This window comes from Poecilia reticulata, linkage group LG17 (genome assembly GCF_000633615.1).
Source record: "Poecilia reticulata strain Guanapo linkage group LG17, Guppy_female_1.0+MT, whole genome shotgun sequence".
Taxonomy (NCBI): Eukaryota; Metazoa; Chordata; class Actinopteri; order Cyprinodontiformes; family Poeciliidae; genus Poecilia; species Poecilia reticulata.
In genome coordinates, this window is record NC_024347.1 from 5,369,639 (window position 1) to 5,390,481 (window position 20,843).

At 39.2% G+C, this 20,843-nt stretch overlaps 2 protein-coding genes across 3 annotated transcripts; both read left to right on the forward strand.

Moving 5' to 3' along the window:
• Positions 1 to 395: 395 nt before the first annotated feature.
• On the forward strand, positions 396 to 2,098 carry LOC103479039 (regulator of G-protein signaling 13-like). 2 transcript variants are annotated; one of them, XM_008433248.1, is made up of 5 exons: positions 396 to 535; positions 640 to 702; positions 791 to 852; positions 949 to 1,115; positions 1,227 to 2,098. In XM_008433248.1, exons 1-5 carry the CDS (start codon positions 396 to 398, stop codon positions 1,410 to 1,412), a joined length of 618 nt encoding a protein of 205 aa, XP_008431470.1. In that variant the 3' UTR covers positions 1,413 to 2,098. The 2 variants fall into 2 exon arrangements, with proteins under 2 accessions (XP_008431470.1, XP_008431471.2); XM_008433249.2 differs by having other exon boundaries at positions 643 to 702.
• Positions 2,099 to 16,959: 14,861 nt separating this feature from the next.
• Positions 16,960 to 20,631, forward strand: LOC103479040 (regulator of G-protein signaling 21-like). Its single transcript, XM_008433251.2, has 4 exons — positions 16,960 to 17,396; positions 18,348 to 18,409; positions 18,503 to 18,669; positions 19,799 to 20,631. The coding sequence occupies exons 1-4, from the start codon at positions 17,344 to 17,346 to the stop codon at positions 20,063 to 20,065; spliced, it is 549 nt and encodes a 182-aa protein (XP_008431473.1). The 5' UTR covers positions 16,960 to 17,343; the 3' UTR covers positions 20,066 to 20,631.
• The last annotated feature ends 212 nt before the right edge of the window (positions 20,632 to 20,843 follow it).

A 20,843-nucleotide genomic window follows, 5' to 3' on the forward strand; every position in this document is an offset into this window, starting at 1 on the left:
AACCCTGAGAGAAACATTAGTGGTCAAGTATGAAGGGGTTTAGATATCTCTCATTCAAATTTAACAGTAGATTTAGGTGCTGGAATGACTTCAGTATCTTGTTGTCCAAATCCTATAATAGTGACACTGCCTCCGAAGGCAAAGCAACAGAGATACTGAAGCATTTGCCTATGCTGCTGAATGTTCCACCTGCGAATTTGCATCTCCAGACCTTAAGCCAAACAATGCAGGTTGGAGTACAGTTCAGTCAGACAGCTGAAGCTCTATGCCGCACGTTTTGCGCGGATGTTTGCGTCATCCACAACTTCCTCTTTGCGTGTGGTTTGTTCAGAGTTGCAGCTCTGACGTTGACTTCTGTACATATATAGAGTTGCTGCGCGGGCTCAGGGAAACAGATGCAGTTGGAGAACTCTGAGAGCAGCCTACTGAAAGAAACTGCACATGTACAAAGCGCTGTTGCCATGCCAAGTCTAGCCACATTGACACCGCCGCAACACCTGAACATGGACATCGACAAGAAAGCTATTGGATACAGGTAACTATTTTATTCCAAATGAGGGTTTCTCTTTACATTTCTGCTGATCACATGTGATTTTTCAGTGAAGTGACTCTTGCTGTCTTATGTTTCTCATTGTTTAGCAGTGGAGGAAACCTAAAGTCTCGGCTTCAGTGTAAATTATCTCAATCATCCAACACAGAGGAGTAAGTTAAGAAATCTTTCACCGTGAAACTCAACATCTTCATTATTGCTCCTTTCACGTGTTAGTAACAACACGCTCTCCTTTTGCAGGCTCTGTTTTGAAGAGATGTCCCAGTGGTCACAGTCACTGGAGAGACTTCTGTCCTCCAAATGTAAGTTGGCCAATAAGACATCTGGTACGCAAATCCTCTACTTAGTATCCCTCTTGAACGTTGACTCATTGCTGCTTGCTTTCCCAACCCGTGCAGATGGGATGAAAATATTCCAGGCCTTCCTGAAGTCGGAGTTCAGTGATGAAAACCTGGAGTTCTGGGTGGTGTGTGAGGACTACAAGAAGATCAAGTCTTCCTTCAGAATGTCCTCAAGGGCCAAAAAGATTTTCAAACTCTACATCCAAGCCGAAGCTCCCAGAGAGGTATGCAGAGTTTTTTTTTTTTCTTTTAACTGGAAGAAGTTTTCTTTTTAGTACTTTTCTTAAAAGCCAGCACTGCTTCAGCAACTTATGTTATGTTTCTTTAAATTCCAGATCAACATCGATCACAAGACCAGGGAGGTAATCAGGACCAACATGAAGGTTGCGTCCGCAGTGTGTTTCGAAGAGGCCCAGAATATTGTCTACGGGTTAATGGAGAAGGACTCATACCCACGCTTCCTAAAGTCGGACATTTACAGGACTTTGCTGGACTCTACATCGACCCCAATGAGGATGTAAAGAAAACACACGCCAGAGGCTTCGCTGTACTGTAAAGCAGTGTGAAATGCTTGGACGGACTGAGAAGAAGTGCTATCGAGATCCGGGGGTTCGTCGACCCGTCAGACTCGATCTAACACGTTCACCGAAATGCCTGGACTTTCCTCTATAGTCTGAGAGCTACTTAGGGATTCTCTTTACCACGTATCACTCTGCTTGGGCCATGTTTGCTTGTAAAAACAGTTACGTATGCAGATCTGAACTGTCTCCTAAGCTAATATGGGTCTCTGCTCAAAATGCGACTCTGAAACCGCAGCTGATCCGGATGGAGCTGGAAAGCAAGAGACTTCCCGAAGAGGCGATGACTGTGCAATGAAAATGCTGGGGACTTTCTGAGAGTGACAGTTGAAACTAGACAGAACCCCTTCCACCCAAAATGAAAGCGCACACTGGGGTAGTTATCTACAATTTGCACTTCCATTCAGGTTTTTTATCGCACTAAAGCAATAGCTAAGTAGATGCTATCAGAGGTGTGTTTTTTTGGGGTTTTTTTATCTTTATGCACAATTTTATGCATTCAAAATGTTTCCATTCTGACATCAGACTCACTGAGCTGATATGTAACAACTGTAATGAAATGATATAAGCTATTTGTTTTATATGTACTTGGGGGATGTGGGGGTGTAAATGTAAATATTCAAAAATATTTGTGGTGTTTAATAAAAAAATTTAAAAAACATACTTGGACTCAAAGGCAGGTGTTCTGAAGTGCACTCTGATTCAAATCTGTATTCATCAGACAGGCGGCCGCAAAACGAGGTCAGGCGTAAGAATCGCATCGCCTCAACACAACACAGGAAGCAACCCAGTCGCTAATTCATTCAGTTCTTTCTCCTCATTCATTCATTCATCTACTTACTCATCCGCAGAGTTTTTACCACCCAGCAGTTTAGAATTGTTCAAAGTGGCAGAATGTACAGAAGTGACGTGACTGGTACATCCGGAACAACGAAACAAGCTAGTACAAAAAAAAAAAAACCCAGAAAAAAACTAAACAAAACACTGATTTCAGTGATAAATTCAGTTTGTGTTGACCCAGTTTTCACATTTGAGTTCTTAACGTCTCAACACTCCTGCTTTGTTGTTGCCTTTTCTAAAGTAAGAAGATACCAGTCCTATCAGCCCCGCTAGCATCACACACCTCTCTGTGTGCTGGTTAAACAAATACTGCGGCGCCGCCGCCAGGCTAGCATGAAGCTGATACGACCCGTTACAGACATAAACAGATTCAATTTACTGCCGCACAAAAACAAAACTGCAGATATACACTTAAAGATACTTCACTCCACCCAGAGCAGGAATTAGAACAAACTTAGTATTCAGAGAGATTCCTACTAGCTTCTAGAGAAACTACTCTACCTTAGATCAAATTTAGCTTTAAGCTAATAACATCGGAGCAAGACGTAGAGAAACTGCTGTTAGTTTACAAATCTAGAACAAACTTAGAAAGTACCATCTAATTTTATCAGAACAAGAATCCAGATAAACTCATACTAGTCTATAAATTACAGTCTACTTATTCTTATTTTTATTAAACCAATATGTAGTTTTATATGTTTTTTTCTTTTGCTCTTTCCTTTGGTTTGTTGTCTTGTTGTATTTCCTTCTAATCATTTGAAGCACTTTGAAATGCCTTGTTACTGAAGATGTCCTATATAAATAGAATTACTTTACCTTACGTCTTCTGGGGCCGACGAATCTGGAGTCCCCACTTTAAACCTGTCCTACATTTGAGCATTTTGCTACCGTTTCAAAAGATGAGCATTGTTGTTAAAATGTTTCGTTGCTTCTGCAATAGCTTCCGATATTAAAGCGCCTCAAAACTGCAAAATCGAGGCATTTTTAAATAATGCTGTTCTCTAGGCAAGCACAAATGATACAGAAGTAAAACAAAAACATTAACTTTTATTTTAGGATGTTTCCTTTCAACAGAAACGCTAACAGCATACCCATGAGATTAAATAAATATACACATATGACTTCTTGGAAAAACCCTCCCAAACCCACTGAGGGACAAAGGTGTCAAGAAGATGGATGGATGGATGGATGGATGGATGGATGGATGGATGGATGGATGGATGGATGGATGGATGGATGGATGGATGGATGGATGGACGGACTTCTTGGGGAAAAAAAAGTTGTCATGTTGCCACATTAAAAATGAATCATTTGAATTTACCTCTTAGACTGCAACCCAACATTCTCCATTATTATTATTATTATTATTATTATTATTATTATTATTATTATTATTATTATTATTATATTCACAGTTGTGATTAGAGCTGGGTATGTTTTCCAGAGCAAACCTGAGCATTATTTTGAGTTTTCTTAAAGGAAACTTTAAGCTACATAACAAGTTAAATACTTGAATTATATATGAATATATATATGAATTTTTTAATTCATATATTCAGATTATATGAATTAAAAAATTGAAATATTCTGACCCGACTGAACACTATCCAACAGCGTGAACTCACACGGCTTTCTCACCAACTAATTACTCCACATTCCAACCCTAGTGGTATGAAGCCATGCTCTCCATGCAGTTGAGGTTGAGCTAATCGCTTTAGCGCGTTGCTCTGTGGGAAGAGTGTCATGCTGCCTTCCTTGAAAGTAAAAGTTGGCTTCTCTTTTGAGCAATCTTGCTCTCACTTCATCACCCCCAAGATTACAGGTGGCTCGTTTCTTAGACAACACATTATTTGGAGTTTTATTTTTGTAGGATCACATCTCACACTCCTTCTGAACTGCTGGTGGAACCTGGATTCTGTCCCTCATGGAGTTAAAGGGTCATGTGTATCTGGAAAAAAAATGTTTGTGGCTGTCTCAGGTGACTTTCATCATTTTCTATTTTTTTACTCCTGGTTGACCTGACCTTGTGGGGTTATGACATAGAGCTGTTTGACACAAATTGCATTTTATCAAACCACCATTTTATACCCACCAGGGGAACATTTCATACCTGATTTGGCAACTAATGATTTTAAATACTTTTTATGATCTCAACAGTTTATTATAAGGAAATATGGTTAAATAATTGAATCCTTTCTACCAGTAGGAAAGTAATTTGGTTTGATTGGGGGTCAAATTCTGTAATTTAAAAGTTATCTGTGCTGAGGGGGAATCACAACCAAAACTGGGTAAATTATAAGGTTTTCAAGAAATGAATTACTGTCTCAATAATTCATAAAAAAAAAAAAAATTTAAATGAATTAACCACAAAGAAAAAGAGTTTGGTTGTCATTAGCTGCATTTCCATTAAGCATAAAATTGCAAATTACTAACATAAATTCGCAGAGTGAAAACGGCAATTTAAAAAAAAAACTCGCGATTTTTGATGAAGCATTTTTGCACTAGGATGAGGTTGTTTTAAGGTGTATCAAAATTTCTATATTTCACAAAACTGCAGCACAAACACTTTTTCGCATCACACAATTCACGTTGCTACTGGCGAAAAGAAGATGACAGGAAGTGGCAGGATGATATTTTTGGACATTAGCGGAATACTGACAATGTTTTGTGAACATTTCTAGTGGAAACACAGCTAATGGCTCAGGGCACGTGTATCAAACTCAAGGCCTGGGAGAAAAATCTGGCCAGCTGTAGCTTCATATGTGGCCCTCCAGACTCCAAATTACATCAATAAGTCCTTCCAGTTTTTAACAAATCTGCAAAATTCACACATCAACAAATCTCCAATTGGCTGCAAATTTTCTCAAAATTAGTCAAAAACATGGAGCTCAAGTGCTTCAACCTCACTGGATGTCAAGTTATAATCCATAATCGATAAACCAAATAAAAAGTCACATTTAACATCATACATTACAGCAAATATCCTAAAAAATTCCTTAGAAACATTTCTATATCGGCACCGCAAAATGTACTATTTTGATTGCAAAAAACACTGAAAGAATAACACGGAGCAGTTTAATTGGTTTTATTAAGATATTCTGGCACAACTGACCCTGGTTTAGGACATAACCTTCAACATTTTTCCACCCTGGGAAACTGATGGAATGGCGGAGCAAAACCCCATAGCTCATAGTTGCTCACTAACCAAAATACAGTGTTTCATGCCTCCTTCTATCAGTTCGTTTTGTTTTATATTAATGCCAATGTGTATTTAAAGACACAACTTTTGAATTTTGAAAACCTTTACAAAAAACATCATCAGAAATTTCGCAGCCCCCAGGTTGAAGACCTGTGGTTGAGGGTCATGTTTTCCTCAAAAGTAAAAAAACAGACAGGACAAGGTGTGGAGTGGAGCTTCTCCATCTTTAAACATATAGATAGTGTTGATACATTTCTGTTTTTTAGAATGGTCACAGCTTAAAAATTATAACTTTTGTGTTGCACTCTGTCAAAGTGCTCCGTATTTGCCTAATAAATAGTTTTGTCTTTCTTAATGCTTCCGCCTACACAGGATCTGTTATCACATCAGCTTTGCTGTAATGCTTCTTTTTTTTGCTTTGTTTTTTTGGGGGCTTCATGTTTCTGAATGGGCTTTATTCCTCACTACGCTACAGACCTGCTCGGTTGGTTTACCATTCAGTCTCCTGTTTATCAGAACAGGAAACAAGCCTCATCTTCACAAATTTTTGTCTTTGTACAGCAGAAAGGATTAAAACTGAAACTGCATCTATATGAGATGGGGGGGGGAACACCAAAAAGGAAGTTTATCTGTGAGAACGCAGCAGGTATCAGTCTGTAAAAGGTTACAAAAAAAACTTAAAGAGGAAGTGTTTCGGGCCTGACTGTTTCACCACATCCTCTTTTGATCTTGTTCATGTACTTTTGAACGAGCGCAGACGACGACAGTCACATACGCAAGTTTTCAAAAAATATGTATACATTCCAGAAACACTTTTATACTGAAATGAGCAAAAAAAATCGTAGCATTGAAAGCCCCTCAGTCATTCATGTTCTTGCCAAGCGAGGTTTCAGAGATGTTAAAATCGTCCTCGAGGTAAAAATAAAAAAAGTCCAGCACATGAGATGGAAAGTGCTACAAAAATTTGAAGTGTTTTTGGTCGTCACTTCAATCGAGACAAAGTATTTACTGGGATCAAATTACCTGTAAGTACGATGCGGCTGGGATGCTGTCGGACCAGTTAGACAAAGCGGCCTTTGTTCTAGGTGTGTTTCACAGGCAGGTGAGAGTTGCCAGGTGGAAACTTGGTGCCAGATAAAGATCAGCCTCGATCAGTCAGGATTAGAAATGTGTATTTTCAGGGATAGCAGGTGAAAAGTGGGGAGTTAGATGTAGCAGAGACAGACAGAAAGAATAAACAGTAAGGAAACGAGATGGAATGATTAAACTAAAGGCGATATCACAGTATGCAACAAGTTCTTTAAAAGACAGAGTTAGTTAAAGTAAGATAAAAGCAACGTAATGAGTTGCATTCCCAACCAAACCTTTGGGGTTTTTGGACATTTTTTTTAAATGCAGTTGCTTTATTTTAGCCAGTTTTTGCTGGCTGTCTCATGCCCCCACCAACACAAACACCAAAAACAAAAAACAGAAGTGCCTCTTTTTCATATTTTCACTTTCTGTTCCAGCTAAAATCAGTCCAGACTCCACAGGCAGACGTCCGTCTATCAGAACATGAAATGTTAGCGATATCTGCTTTAATCAGTTTTTTTTTTCTAAAGACCATCCTGCAGCAGCTCTTAAAAACAATTCTAAAATCTGTGAAGCAGTCAGAGTTCATGCTTCAACATAAACACGATGTCTTCTGCATGCGGAGCAGAAAATGCAACGACCGAAGTCTTGAGTACCTTACAAAGGTATTCCAACACTTTAAACTTCTACGTTCAGTCATGTTACAACCACAGACAGGCCTCTGCATATCTGCCTCTGCTGCCAGGCACGTGCACAAAGCATCGTTTGCATCTTCTGACCTTTACGCAATGTTTTGAATAGCTGTTGAGCACTTTCCCAACATTTTGCAACACTTTGTCTGGCCATGTTGTGTGTGTTGTTTGGTCACATGGTACAGTATATTTTGTCATTTAACCATAAACCAGTACAAAATTTCACATAATTGAAGATTTTATGTGGGATGATTTTCTTCAACAGGGCATAGAGAAGATGGTCAGAGTTGGTACGAAATGAAGCTAAAGTGCATACAAGGCAATAGTGCAAGAAAATCAGGTAGAACTAGACACTTCAAATTGGCACAGACATTCACAATTAAATGTAGAGCGCATCCAGAAAGTATTCAAAGTGTTATCCAAGTTTGGAACCAGCAGGAGTCTTCCTACAGCTGGAAGTCTAAGCTAGGTGACTCGGGGAGGAAGGAGACCAAGAACCCAATGGTGTCTCTGTCAGAGCTCCAGAGTTCCTCTGTGGAGAGAAGAGAACCTTCCAGAGGGACAAACATCTCTGCACCGTTCTACCAATCAGGCCTGTATGGTAGAGTTGCCAGATGAAAGCCAAAGGCTTAATAAAAGTCACAGGGTAGCTCGTCTGGAGTTTGCCTACAGTCAAATAAAGGACTCTCGGACCAGAGGAAGCGAGATGCTCTGGTCTGATGAGACACAGATTAAACTCTTTGGCGTGTTTGGAGGAAACCAGACACAGATCATCTCCAGGCCAGCACCGTCCCTACAGTGGAACATGGTGGTTCTGGCAACATGGTATGGGTAAGTTTTGCAGCAGCGCTAAAAGACTGACTCGTCAGGACAGACGAATTAGTCAGATGGACTGGTCAGACGAATGCAGCGTCCAGAGACATCCTGGATAAAAACCTGCACTCTTGACCTCCAACTGGGGCGACGGTTCATTGTTCAGCAGGACAACGACCCAAAGCACTTGGACAAGGTCTCTAAGAAGTGACCTTAGAACCTCTCTGGGAACATACTGGTGGGTCTAAGCCAGGGTCCAGACTTGAATCCGATTGAACATCTCTGGAAAATGGCAGACAGCTGTCTCTGATGGAAACTAGCAGCAAAAAGAAACAGACCAAACTGCCTAATGGTAGCTGATCTAAGCTGGTGGCTTTATATTCAAAAAGACTTGAGGCTGTCAAAGGTGGATCAGCAACATATTAAGAAAGGGTTGTGAAGGCTTAATTCAGGGGTCTCAAACTCAATTTACCTGGGCTGCTGGAGGCAGTTTGGGTGAGAGTGGGCCGCATAAAGGATTCCACAAAAAACATTTTAAAATATCCTCAAATGTCATCAACATTTAATTATTTCTCCAAAACATGAACTGCAGACTTTGGCTTTGACAAAGACATGATGAGGATGTGACAAAATTTAGTTATTCCACATGGCGTCGCTCTTGTTCTACGTTTCATAGAAGTCTTTACCCAGCTAGCAACGTATGGAGAATGTCTCGACGGGTGACGTCATTACCGCTTCTCCTTGTCACAACAGCACGGCGGATCAGCCCGGTTTGATCGTGGCATTTATTAATGTTAGAAAGTACCGGAATGGTGACTGCAAAAACAGGCAACTGGTACCGGAATGGTCCATCGTCCGCCACACTGTTGTTACAAGCGTAGTGTGCATGAAGTCAGTGTAGCTTAGCCAGGCACCGAATGTCAGCCATGACGAGGAACGGTGCTTGGGACTTCCTTCAGAGGTCTGCTCACCCTGTGGGCCGCACTAATATTATATTTTCATATCACGGTGGGGGCCACGAGACATCGTCCTGCTGGCCGCAGTTGGCCCGCGGGCCGCGAGAATGAGACCTCTGGCTTAACTGAATGTGATTTCTTGGTTTTTTTATTTTTAATAACTACAAATCACTCAAAAGTTTTTTATCCACATTGCCATAAAGAAGTACTTGTCAAACTTTGATATCTTTATAATAAGGCTGTACTCTTGAAATTGCTTGCTGGGCATCACACCGTTGGGTTGTAAATGAGGCTACTCGGTCCTATTGAGCAACTGTTCACTCGGGGTGTGCTTTTCACAACACCGTTTTGCAAAACAAGTGTTGTTTCCGTTCACATACCCACCGGTCTAAACCTCAGGCCTTGAGGAGTTGCTCAAAGCAGCCTGACGTTACGCAACAAAAATGTGAGAGGTGTCAAATTCGGTCAAATTCTGGGAAAAAGCTTATATTGTCCTGTGTCAGGTAACGTTGCTTTGTCAATGACAAAGAACATCCGACGATGTTTTGTCGGATGTTCTAGATCATGTAGGGTTTCATGCCGGTCCTGTAGAGATTGTGTCTGATATATTCCGGATCAGTGTTTCCCAGGCCTGGTCGTCAACGCACATTGCCCTGCATGTCTGAGGTGTTTCCCTGTTTCAACACAGTAGTTGCTAGAGGCAATGGGTATCAATTAACAGATTTATAAATGCCCCAGAATTAGCCAAAAGGCTGGACAATTAATAATTTGACTGGCTAAAAACAAAGGTTGTAGAAACAAGGTTAAAATGACTTAACTATGTACATTTTGTCAGTAAATACAATCAATACAAACAGTAAATACAAAGCACTATAAGTGCAACACAATTATTATACAAAGTATAAGAAATAATTAAGACTAAATTAATCCTTCATCTAGATGGCAAACCAGATGGTGGGACTAGGAAAAGATACTTATTATTTCAAATGTTTTTACCTATCAGTTCTTTAATGGGGCAACATTATGTGTATTCCAGCCAAAATAAGTGCAATTTTATAGCACAGTCAAGTAACCATGTTAACTTCAGAATTTATTTTATTTTATTTTTTTGCCTAACCCACTTTTGACTGATGATTTTTCAGAGGTGATGATATTTCAACATTGATCCTTTCTTTACCAAGAAAATAATAATCTCTGAATCTACTGCGGCCTACATCAGGTGGAAAACACATGAACTACCCAGACTTCTGTCCAGCTGACTGGCAGAAAGAGCGCACATTAATGTTACCATGGAAACCCTGCCATAAAACGCCAGGCTCCGATGTGAATTGCAAATGAAAACTTGTAAAACTTTTCTTTCTCCCTCCGTAACCAGAGGTATATTACTGTGACCTTAATTGTCATGCAAATATGGCTTCTATATTTATTTCTGCAACAGGGATAATAAAATGTCTTATTTTAGAGCCATGCAGCTTTTATGTGCTGGCAAATTTTCCATACAGGCCAGAAAAGCTGACGCTGCAGGTTTCAGTTTTTCTGAGCCTTTGTTGGGCTCACACATGAAGCAGCAAACTTTTATCAAATGTTCTGATGTTAGATTATTTGCCAAGCTTTAATGTGGATATTTACATACAAAATAAATATATTCTAGTTTTGCTTGTCTTTCACTCTTGGGTTTTCATATCAGACACAAATAATTAGCATGCTTAATGTGCAACTAAACCCCAAAACAACTTTTTTTCTTTTGCTAATAAAATGTCTAAATATGGTTCTATCTTTGTTTCTGTGCAAATTTCGATATTTCTGTGTAAATTTGCTTGTACTTCTAGATTGAGATCAGTTAGACGTTATAAAATCCACTTATCTTCCAAAACCCTTGAGATGTATAAAAAACCTTTCAACAACCTGGGTTATAATATAAAAACATAATTGGATCTTAAAAAAGGCAACATTAATAAGCCATGACCAAAGATCTCGCTGGTGACTAAAATTCTTTGTGCCAGTCTAAGGTCAGGTCAGTGTGTGTGCTGTTGTCTGTCAGTCTTGGTCATGAAGGACGTCATAAAGAGCCTCTAGTTGAATTTATTTTGATGAAAAGCAAAAATCCATCTAAAAGATATATTTTTAAAAACCCTTACAGTTAAAGCTTCTTATACATCTATAGACCCGCAGTTCAGTTTATGACCTTAGCAATAATAAGAGTTACTTTAAAATGAAATTTTCTCATAGATCTGCCGTGACTAAGCATGTTTCCATCAACGTTTTTTTTTTATTCATTTTTGAAGTATCGCATTAGAAAGGTTTTATAGAAAAGGCATAATTTAAGAAAACTTGAATTGTGCAATAGGTGTTTTTTTTTTTTACATATCTGTTCAAATTATCACCATGTCGTGTCGTGACAGTACAAGACAGATAATCTGTGAACCACTTAGTCAGAAACAACCAATCAGTCAGAGGGAGGGTCTACAGCTGGTTCACCACCACATAATAACCGTAGAACCATAACCAAGAATGCTAATGCTAGTTAGCACGGCCACAGATGACTACAGATAAACGGTTTTCCTGGAAGTTGTTTCTCTGCCGTCAGCTCACTGAACAGCATTTACTGCGTTAATACGTTAAAGGAAATGGATTTGCTTTTGTCATAAAAGTTCTAACCTAAGAAAAAAAATAAAATTTCTAAGTCCGACTCTCCAGTTCTCTGAGATGTTAGCTCCATGCTAGTTTGCAGCCTCTACTTCCTGTTCCATCACAGCCATGTGTAGCATCAACACCTGAGGAAATTACGGTTTGTGCAGCCTGGTTGATTCTTTTCTAATTTGCATTTTTTATTTTATTTTTTTTCACTATTTTGCAAAAGTTGCTCAAAATTCACATAACTGAAGAAGAACAGAGAACTCAGTAGGCCCGTCTGCAGTCGGAGCAGAGAGGAGCCCCACTCCACTCTGCATGTGCAACACCACTAATTACAAAACGGGATGTAGATATAAGTTTTTATGTAGCCTAATATTGTCCTTTTTTCTGTGTATGTATCACAAGTAAATAAATCCCTGCTTTTATTAGCAGTCAGTCAACGTCGTGCCTTCCTAGCAAGTAAGGTTAAGTAAGGTCAGAGGCGTCAAACGGGCGAATCAGGTGTTTAAAACGTGTTTGTTTTGATCACATTTACCAACATCACTAGGGAAATGAATGAGTGATGACAGAAACCAGCATGGATTTAAAAAAAACAAACGGAAAAAAAAGTAATGTCTGGTGCAACTGGTTTTAAATTTGAAACTTATGATTGCATTCTGCTTGCTTGATTTGGATCCCTGTCTTGTGAAATGTCTTGAGAATATATATACATGAATTTTTGCTACAAGCTGATTTTCATTTAACTGAATTAGAAAATGAATGCTTACATCTTCAGAATTTGCATAATTTATTCTCTTTTCTGTTGCAAGGGGCCCATTAGAGTGCAGGATGTCATTTATGTTAGCTTTTTGGTAGATCCAAGACTAATTAAAGTGGAGTTTTAGTAGTTGATCAGTTTAACATAAATACATTATAACAAACTGCAGCCTAAAACCTGCAGCCTGGTTAGCTGGTATTTTAATCAGGAGATGCCTTCACTGATTTCTATCACTGTTGGTCTTTTGCAACTGCTAAAAAAAACAAAAAAAAACTTCCTGATTCAGCAGACGCTGCAGATCTTGATCTGTTTCGCATTTGTCCGTGTTGCTGATCAAGTTCTAGAAAATGCAAGAAAATAAGAAAAATTGAACCTGCTGTATTATTATAATTTTTTTTTACTTGTTTGTTTTTTACGAACCTGGCAGTGCAAACAGTCCCTGCTGTCACTCACCTCTTGATTTTTCTGTTCACTTAGGTTGAGAAATGATTAAACAAATATTACCTAAGTGGTTCATGGAACTGGATTAACTGGTTCAGCTCTCAGGGGCAGAAAAAAATTCACAAGAATCTTTTTATTGTAAGATTCTTCCGTATGGCTCTTGTCTGTGTTTTCTTAGGTTCAAGTCTAAGTTAAGGAGGAAGTAAATACATTTTGAGTTTGTCACTCAACAGAAGAACGTCAACAACGGTTGAACGCTTTCACAGCCGCAGCCGCCAGGCCGGAGAGAGCAGGCAGAAAATAGACAGCAGATTGCTAATTTTAACCAAACCAAACATCTCAGTTGTGAAGTCATAACGTCACGTTGGACGTAGTGTCTGTCGGTTCGTGAAACACAGTAAACAGCCCTGATTAGATCACCGGCTGGAACATCGGGCTGAAGACGAGACGTGAGGCAAACTCTGATGGAGACCAAACGAGGAAACTGAGCGCGCTATTTTGGACGTGGTGCCTCACACAAGTTTGTTTTGCAGCCTCAATTGTTGAGGCGTTTGTGTGAGTTTAAGTCGCAGCAAAACGGCTGAATGAAAAACTGCGGCAAGACTTGAAAACTGTTGAACGGCTGAAGAGAGAGGGTTAAAATGACAGGCCTTATCTGTGCTGAGCTGCTTGAGGGCTGAATGCTCACTGTGCTCAAAATAAAGAAAAAGAAAAGTCCAGCCAACAAGGAAACGTTGAATAAAACTTTGAAGGTGTTGTTTTCTTTGTGACTTTTATCTGGTCCTCACGTCATCGCAGGAGGAATTTTGGCTCTCTGCTCCGCTCCTGTTCGCTCGGCTCTGCAGGCTGGTTTGTTTCTGTGCAGGATTCCAGTTGGGTTGAGGCCTGAACTTTGACTGGTCCACTGCAGCAGCTCGATCCTTATCTTCTTTCAACCCTTCCTGACGTAGATTTGCTGCTGTGTTTGGGATATTTTTGTTTCATTATTTTGCATCACCGAATTAGAGTCACGGTTGGGTTGACAAACCAAATGGTCTCTCAGATGGTTGTTTAAGGTCATGCCTGCTCAGCTTTCCGCTTTGGCTCCGTGTCAAGGTACCTGCTTTCACCAGTAGCCTGCTGAATCTCCTGGTTTGGTGAATGAGGACGGTTCAGTTTGCTGCACAGTGCTGCTACTTTTTTGGCCAAGACCTACAGCAGCACGCCAACAACTCCAAATCAAAACTACAGATATCAACCCCCACTGCCCCCTTTGCGCCAAAAAAAATACAGGTAACTCTTTATTTGACGGAGTGTGCATAAGACTCGCATAACATCTGTCATGAACACGAAGGAGTCTTTATGAATGTCTATGACTGGCGTCATGAAGTGTCATTCGGTAAATAATGACACTTTTAATGCAAAGTTGTACTAAAGGTTTCCTTGAAAGTCCATTAAAAGTGCCAACTTTACATTATTTTGTAAATAATGACATTTTAATGCAAAGTTGGGACTTTTAATGGACTTTCAAGGCAAGTTTTAGAGCAGTCCTTCATGTTCATGACAGATGCTATGTGATGTTTTTGACGGTGTCATATCAGTCTTATGCACACCCTGTTAAATAGAGTGTCACCAAATACACTATGGTCAATAAAGGAAACTGTAAAAATAGAATTTAAATCCAAACTGACCTTAGTCAAGGCATTCTTGTTTTGCCTTGTGGGTTCTGTACCTGGTGGTGGCGCCGTCATGAGTTCAGGCCACAAAATGTCCCGCTAGATAAACTAAGTTAAGGCTCAAGGTGAGCCAGGAATTCAGCTTTGTTTCTCTTGAACTGCTCCAGCGAGGGGCTGGACCAGATGAATGAGTTTGACATGGTCTCCTGAGCCAGCTGGTTACCGAAGGTGAGAGATTTCACAACAAACTGCAGTCTGCAAGGAAAAAGATGTGAATGACCAATGAATACTGCTATCACACAGAGTCAGCCCTGTGTGACGTACGCATCTAGATTTTCTTCTAGAAGAAAGGGTGATGATATTTCCAAGTAGTGTTAGTCAAGGCGTGATGTAGTAAAATTACTTTTATACGTTTTTGGGGATTTTTCAGATGTTGCTAAGTTAAACTTAACTTTCTACCACCCACCTCTGAATTAAACTCTATTTTGGTTTTGGGTGACAAAGCATTGAATAGTTTTCAGGAAATATGAACTTTAATCCCTTACAGTTCTAAAAGAAAACATGTAATTGGACTAAAATTTCTTCTCAAGATGCTTCTGATAAAATTTTTGGATTAAATTCAGTCATCTACTATGAATAAAAAGACAGTTTGGCCAATGACTTTTTGGTTTTGTTTTGTTTTGTTTTGTTTGTTTTCACTTCTTTGCCATCCAGACTGCTGCTTCCTGGGTAAGTATGAAGTTTCCAAGTGGAAATAAGCTCATCGTTTTTATGTGAAATATTTTTGGATCACAAGGATTTCCCGACACCACAAACTCACAGGATATGTGGAATCACATGCTAGACAGGGGAAGAGGATCTTCTCCATGTTTACCTCGGTGGTTGTTGGACAAAATGAATGAGTTTTTGATGTGGCTTGACATGCTTGAAATATTTCATTCTATTCCACTGAATTTATAAAGTAAATGAGTTTTCCTTTCCGTCATTATGGACAAAGGAATATTGAGATATTTTGGGAGATTCAAGGTTTTTTAAACATGCCTGTAACTGTGAAACATGAGCAGATATTTCTCATACGCTCGCTTTAAACAGACAGTATTGTGTAAAATTTTTTTTTTTTTAGCTTTACACCATATTATCATGTTATTCCCTCATCAAATACCTACCAGGCATGTTGCTTTCATTCTTTCATGCAGGTTTGAGAAATCCTTTAATCTCCCATGGCAACCATTCAGATGTGCAAAATGCCTGGGTGGACCTGGCCCCGCCTTCTAGACGCAGCTCCTCCTCTGAGCTGCAGTTTCCAAGCTACAGAGTTTCCACTTCACAGAGAGACTCCCCCCATTCAGCTCCTTCAGACTAGCCAGCAGCAATTAGCAAACACCTGGTGGAACTGTTCATCTACTGAGCTCTTTATAGGAGCTACTTATCAGTAAGATGCTGGTAAAAATATTTTTGAAGGGTTAATAGAGGAGCCATGCTGCGATGGCAGAGCTTCAGACAAAGCAGGTGCTTCTTAAAGAAACAGAAGCTCAATTTCAAGGTGTTAAATTATGAAGTAAAGTTTTTTTTAAAGTTATTAGATATATGTAGCACTTTTATAAAAAATGAAGGTAAAATAGTTGCTTGATTATGCTATGAAATGGCACTATTTGGCTGGAAATTACATAAGACTGGCCCTTATTAAACTATATGTAAGACCTGTCACTTCTTAGCCAGATTCAAACTGTTTGCTGTCCCAGATCATCTATGGCATATGTGTCAAACTCAAGGTCCGCGGGCCAAATCCGGCCCACCACAGCCATTTATGTGGCCCTCAAGACTCAAGAGGACCACATAAACAGAACTTCAAAACAACAGTTATTTTAGAAATCAAATCAAACTGGCTTTTATTTTTTTTACATATAGTGCCAAATTAAATTAATGTGTAAAGATGTTAAGTATTTCATAATTTCAAGAAGTACTCATCCAATACAGAAACAGCTGTAACATTTGATCAGTTTAGCAGGCAGATTTATTAATGCATTCAGGCGCAACTGGCCCTTTGAAGACATTCTTGATATTGATATGGAGCAAAATGAAAATGATTTCAACTATCCTGCCTCATAAGCCTCAAAATGGCACTCAGAATCCTGCCTTTTTGTCTCGGCCGCTGTGGTTTGAATGACGAATAAAAAAATCACATAAGGGCCACATTTTCACACAAGCTAACGGCCTCGAACATTTTGAATGTCTATTTAAAATCTGGCTATGATCCACCACCAGCACAAAATGAGAATACAAAACGCCCAGTCTTGCGAGATAGCGAGTGGATGTCTGAAGCAACTCAAATTCAACTCTCTGAAATTGTTCGACATAAGAAAAACAAAACAAAAAAAACGAAAGAGACTGGTGGAATTTCAAGAAAAAATGTAACCTGACACTAAAAATAGCACAGACCTGAAAGGTAAGTCAATTGACACTGATGCCTATCAGCCAGATTACGTTTGTGAGAATGAGGAGTGTGGTGGGTGTGTGACAAGGTGTGTTCTAAAATTAAACCACAAGGAAGAGCAGATGCTTAGTTCCATGCATTCATGTGGTTCCTTCAAGGCAGATAACAAAGGGATATCGTGCTGAAACCAATAATCTAACAAGACATGCGTTTGCGCGATGCTCTGGGTCTAGTTATCCAGTCAGTGGACTGAAAGTAGGGATCCTTTGGGGAGCGATAAAGATCCGAGATCTGACAGGATGTTGGAGTGATTCTTCAGAGGACTGAGCCGCATCATGCACACCCTGAGGTTCGTTCACTTCTGAGGTGATTCAGTTCAACAATGTATGGATTCCTAAAGAAGTTCCAAACAGCCGTGAAGGACACAATGAAAATGTAAGTGCATTTTATTTGGAGCGCTTTAAAGGCTTATTATTGCGCCTTCGTACTCTTGCGTGGTTATTTTCGTCCGCAGTCCAGCTAAAGTAAAACTTGTTTACAGCTGCAAATGTTAAAATAAGATTTGTTTTATTATTATTTTTGATTTGTAATAAATATTTACTATTTGAGATTTGTTGCAAATTAGAAAAGAAACTATTTTATTTCTACATTCAGATTTTAAAACAAATTCAAACTTGAAGACCTTTGCAGAATGAGAATAGTAGATAGGTCGATAGATTTTCTTCTATGTTGATTTAACTTTGTCAACGAAAAGAAACCATTTAGTTTCCACTTTTACAAGAAAAATACATCTAAAACATCTAAATATGACTTTTTGTGTCATTCTGTTTCAATGCAAAGTCCATGAAAAAGCTACTAAAATGCACTTTTAAAACAGAACTTTTCTTGTCATAAAGCTTTAAAGAAACAATTTTCAAACTGAAAGGGTCACAATTACTTACTTACAACAAATATGGCAAATAAACACTTTGGGGTTAAAAATCTTAAGATGAGCAATAAGAACTGGTTATGAGTCACTATTCATTCAAAAACACTAAGTGTGCAAGATAGATGTGTCCAAGCCTGCTTTTAAATATAAAGTCACTGAATGTTTGTGCTCCCTTTTACTATTATGTTAAAATATATAATATGAATAGCTAAATTTCAAGATTTCAATTTGCTGGTAAATGTTTTGTAATTTGTATAAGGCACCTTGAAAAACTCTGATTTGGACATACAGTATTACATTGAGATTTCCATGAATCCATAACCATTGCAGATCTGCTGTTGTTTTGCCTTTTGTTTGTTTGTTTTGTTGTTGTTTTTTTACTAATATTGTGTAATGCTGCTTTTCTGTAAAAAGGGCACATGTTCAAAATAAACCCCCCTCTCTCTCTTTCTTTGCAGACAGGAAACGTATGAAACAAACCCGTTTGGAGACTCTCTTGAGACGGTCCTTTCCCAGAAAAGTAATTTCCTTCTGCTTTCAGGCAGTTCAGAACCAATGTCATGGTTGGCTACTGCCGTCTTCATAATGCAGCTCTGTTCTTTTCTGTAAAAAGGCGGGCGAAGTGCATTTCGGGATTTCCTAAAACTAGAGTTCTGTGAGGAAAACCTGGAATTCTGGCTCGCCTGTAAGGAGTATCGGTCGTTTGACAGTCTGGAGGAGCGGACGCAGATAGCGGCGAGTATTTATGAAGAGTTCATCAGGGACGGATCCCCCAAACAGGTGAGGATAGTTCATCTGATGTGGACTCATGCAACCAAATGTACAGTTCAACTTTTAAGATTTAGTTAGGTAAAGGTACAACAAAGATCAACATTGTTTACTGGGGTTACATTCGATAGTCAATCATGGCTAAAATTATTCATAATTTTCCATTTCTTTTTCCAAATAAAATTCTGAAAACTGTGGCATGTCGATGTGTGGGTCGGTACTTTGTAGCATCACCTATAGCTGGAATTAAAATTGCTAGTCTTATTGGCTCTCAAGCAGCTTTGGATGTCAACCAACTTTTTGGGACTTTTCAGCCTTTAACAGGTTTTCTTTCTAGGCGTCCAATTTTGATTTTGTTCAGCCATCTTCTATTTGTTCTGTGTATTTCCGACTTTCTTTGTGGTAAGCTGAGTGTGTGGATTTCTGCAGCTCCTTCAGAGTTGCTGCTTCTCTGATTAATGTTTTCCTTGACGAGCTTTTCGTTGGACGGCCATGTCTTAGTGGTTTGAAGTTGTGCTGTTGTCATTCCATTCAGAGTTGGTGGATTGAACAGAGCTTGCAATACTGTTTTGAGAACGTGACCCTGCTTTAAACTTTCCCATTAGTAATGGCAACGTAATGGGCCGTTACATTGCCATAATGTTCTCTAACAAACCTCTGAGGCCTTCATAGAACATCGGGAGGTTAAACTATGCTAATTAGTGATCTCTGAAGACATTGGTTGCACTGGATGGATTAAAGTAAAGGGTGGTAATTAATTATTGAAAGAGTAAAAAAATGAAAGTAAAGAAACCCCTAATTAAATGTCACTCTTAAGGTGTACTCATACCAGCCCTGTAGATTGGGCCTAAAATAATCCAACTGACACGATGAAGCTACTGGAAATTCTTCTGTTCGCTGATTGGTTGAAATTCTACCAGAGAAGTCAAAGTCGATGGGAGAAACTCCACTGAAGGGAGATGAGAAGCAAACAAAATTGTGTTGGAAATTTTGTGTTGGTCTGTCACATTAAATGCTCATAAAATACTGTTTGGTAAAAGGTCAAGGGAGCATGATTACTCTTGCATTGTAAGCACAAAGTGAAGTGACACATTTTTTGCAGTTTCTGCAGCTTTATGTAACTGATGTGCTGTTTCTCCAGGTGAATCTGGATTCCTACACGAGAGAAACGATCAGACAAAGTCTGGAAGAGCCGGGGTCGTCCTGCTTCGCCGTGGCAGAGAAGAAAATCTTCATCCTGATGGAGAACTGCTCCTTCCCACGCTTTACCGAAACAGAGCCGTACAAACTCTTTCTTAACTCCATTTTGAAACAGAGAGGTCTTAAGAAAAAACGCATGGCGGTGAGAATAAAGAGCCCTGTGGAGGATTTCAAAGTGAACCCTCTGCTCCTGGTGAGCAAGGACTGACTCAGTGTGTGCTGCCGAGAGTCTGAAGTGTTGCCCAGACAGACTGACGAAGGGCTGTGGGTCAAAATGCTGCACAGGCACTTCCTCATCCCACAAAGCTTCACAGCAGATTTCTGTTAGACAAGAGAGAGAGACAGAGAGAGAGAGAGAGAGCTGTGAAAATGACACGGAAACGAGTCAGCAGCAGAGCTAAGGTTCTTGCTTTTACTGTGCAGCTTCTGGTAGGGACAGCTTTGAAAGTAAAAATGTTTTTTTTATTGGCCTGCACAAGTGACTTGTAATGAAATGTATTTTGTACGTTTGTAAGTTAGCAGTATTTGTGAAAATGTGAAATCATCCTATCAAGTAGGCATCATGTAGCACATGGATTATTTCATGATAAATCACGTGATTTTTTTTACAGCACCAGCTGCGTGGAGGTAACAAAAGTGCATCCTTCATGCTGCATCTGGTGCGCTACTGCCACCCAGTGGCCGGAGCGCAGTAGTGCAGTGGAGGTTAACCATACTTAAGATCAGAGTAAAGTTTTTCTGTATCAACTTTTGTATATAAAAAAACTCACATTATTGTCATTTCTTTCTTTCAGTTTCAGTATTTTTTTCTTGTTGCCTTTAATTTTTTTTTTTTTATGTACAACCTGATTCCATAACTTGTTTTCTTACTCATGTTGATATTAAAACAATGACTTCACATTTAAAAGTTCGATGAGAGAAATAATAAAAACTTTTAGTTTTATTGTCTTTAAAACTAAAAGTTTACATACAAAATTACTTTTTCA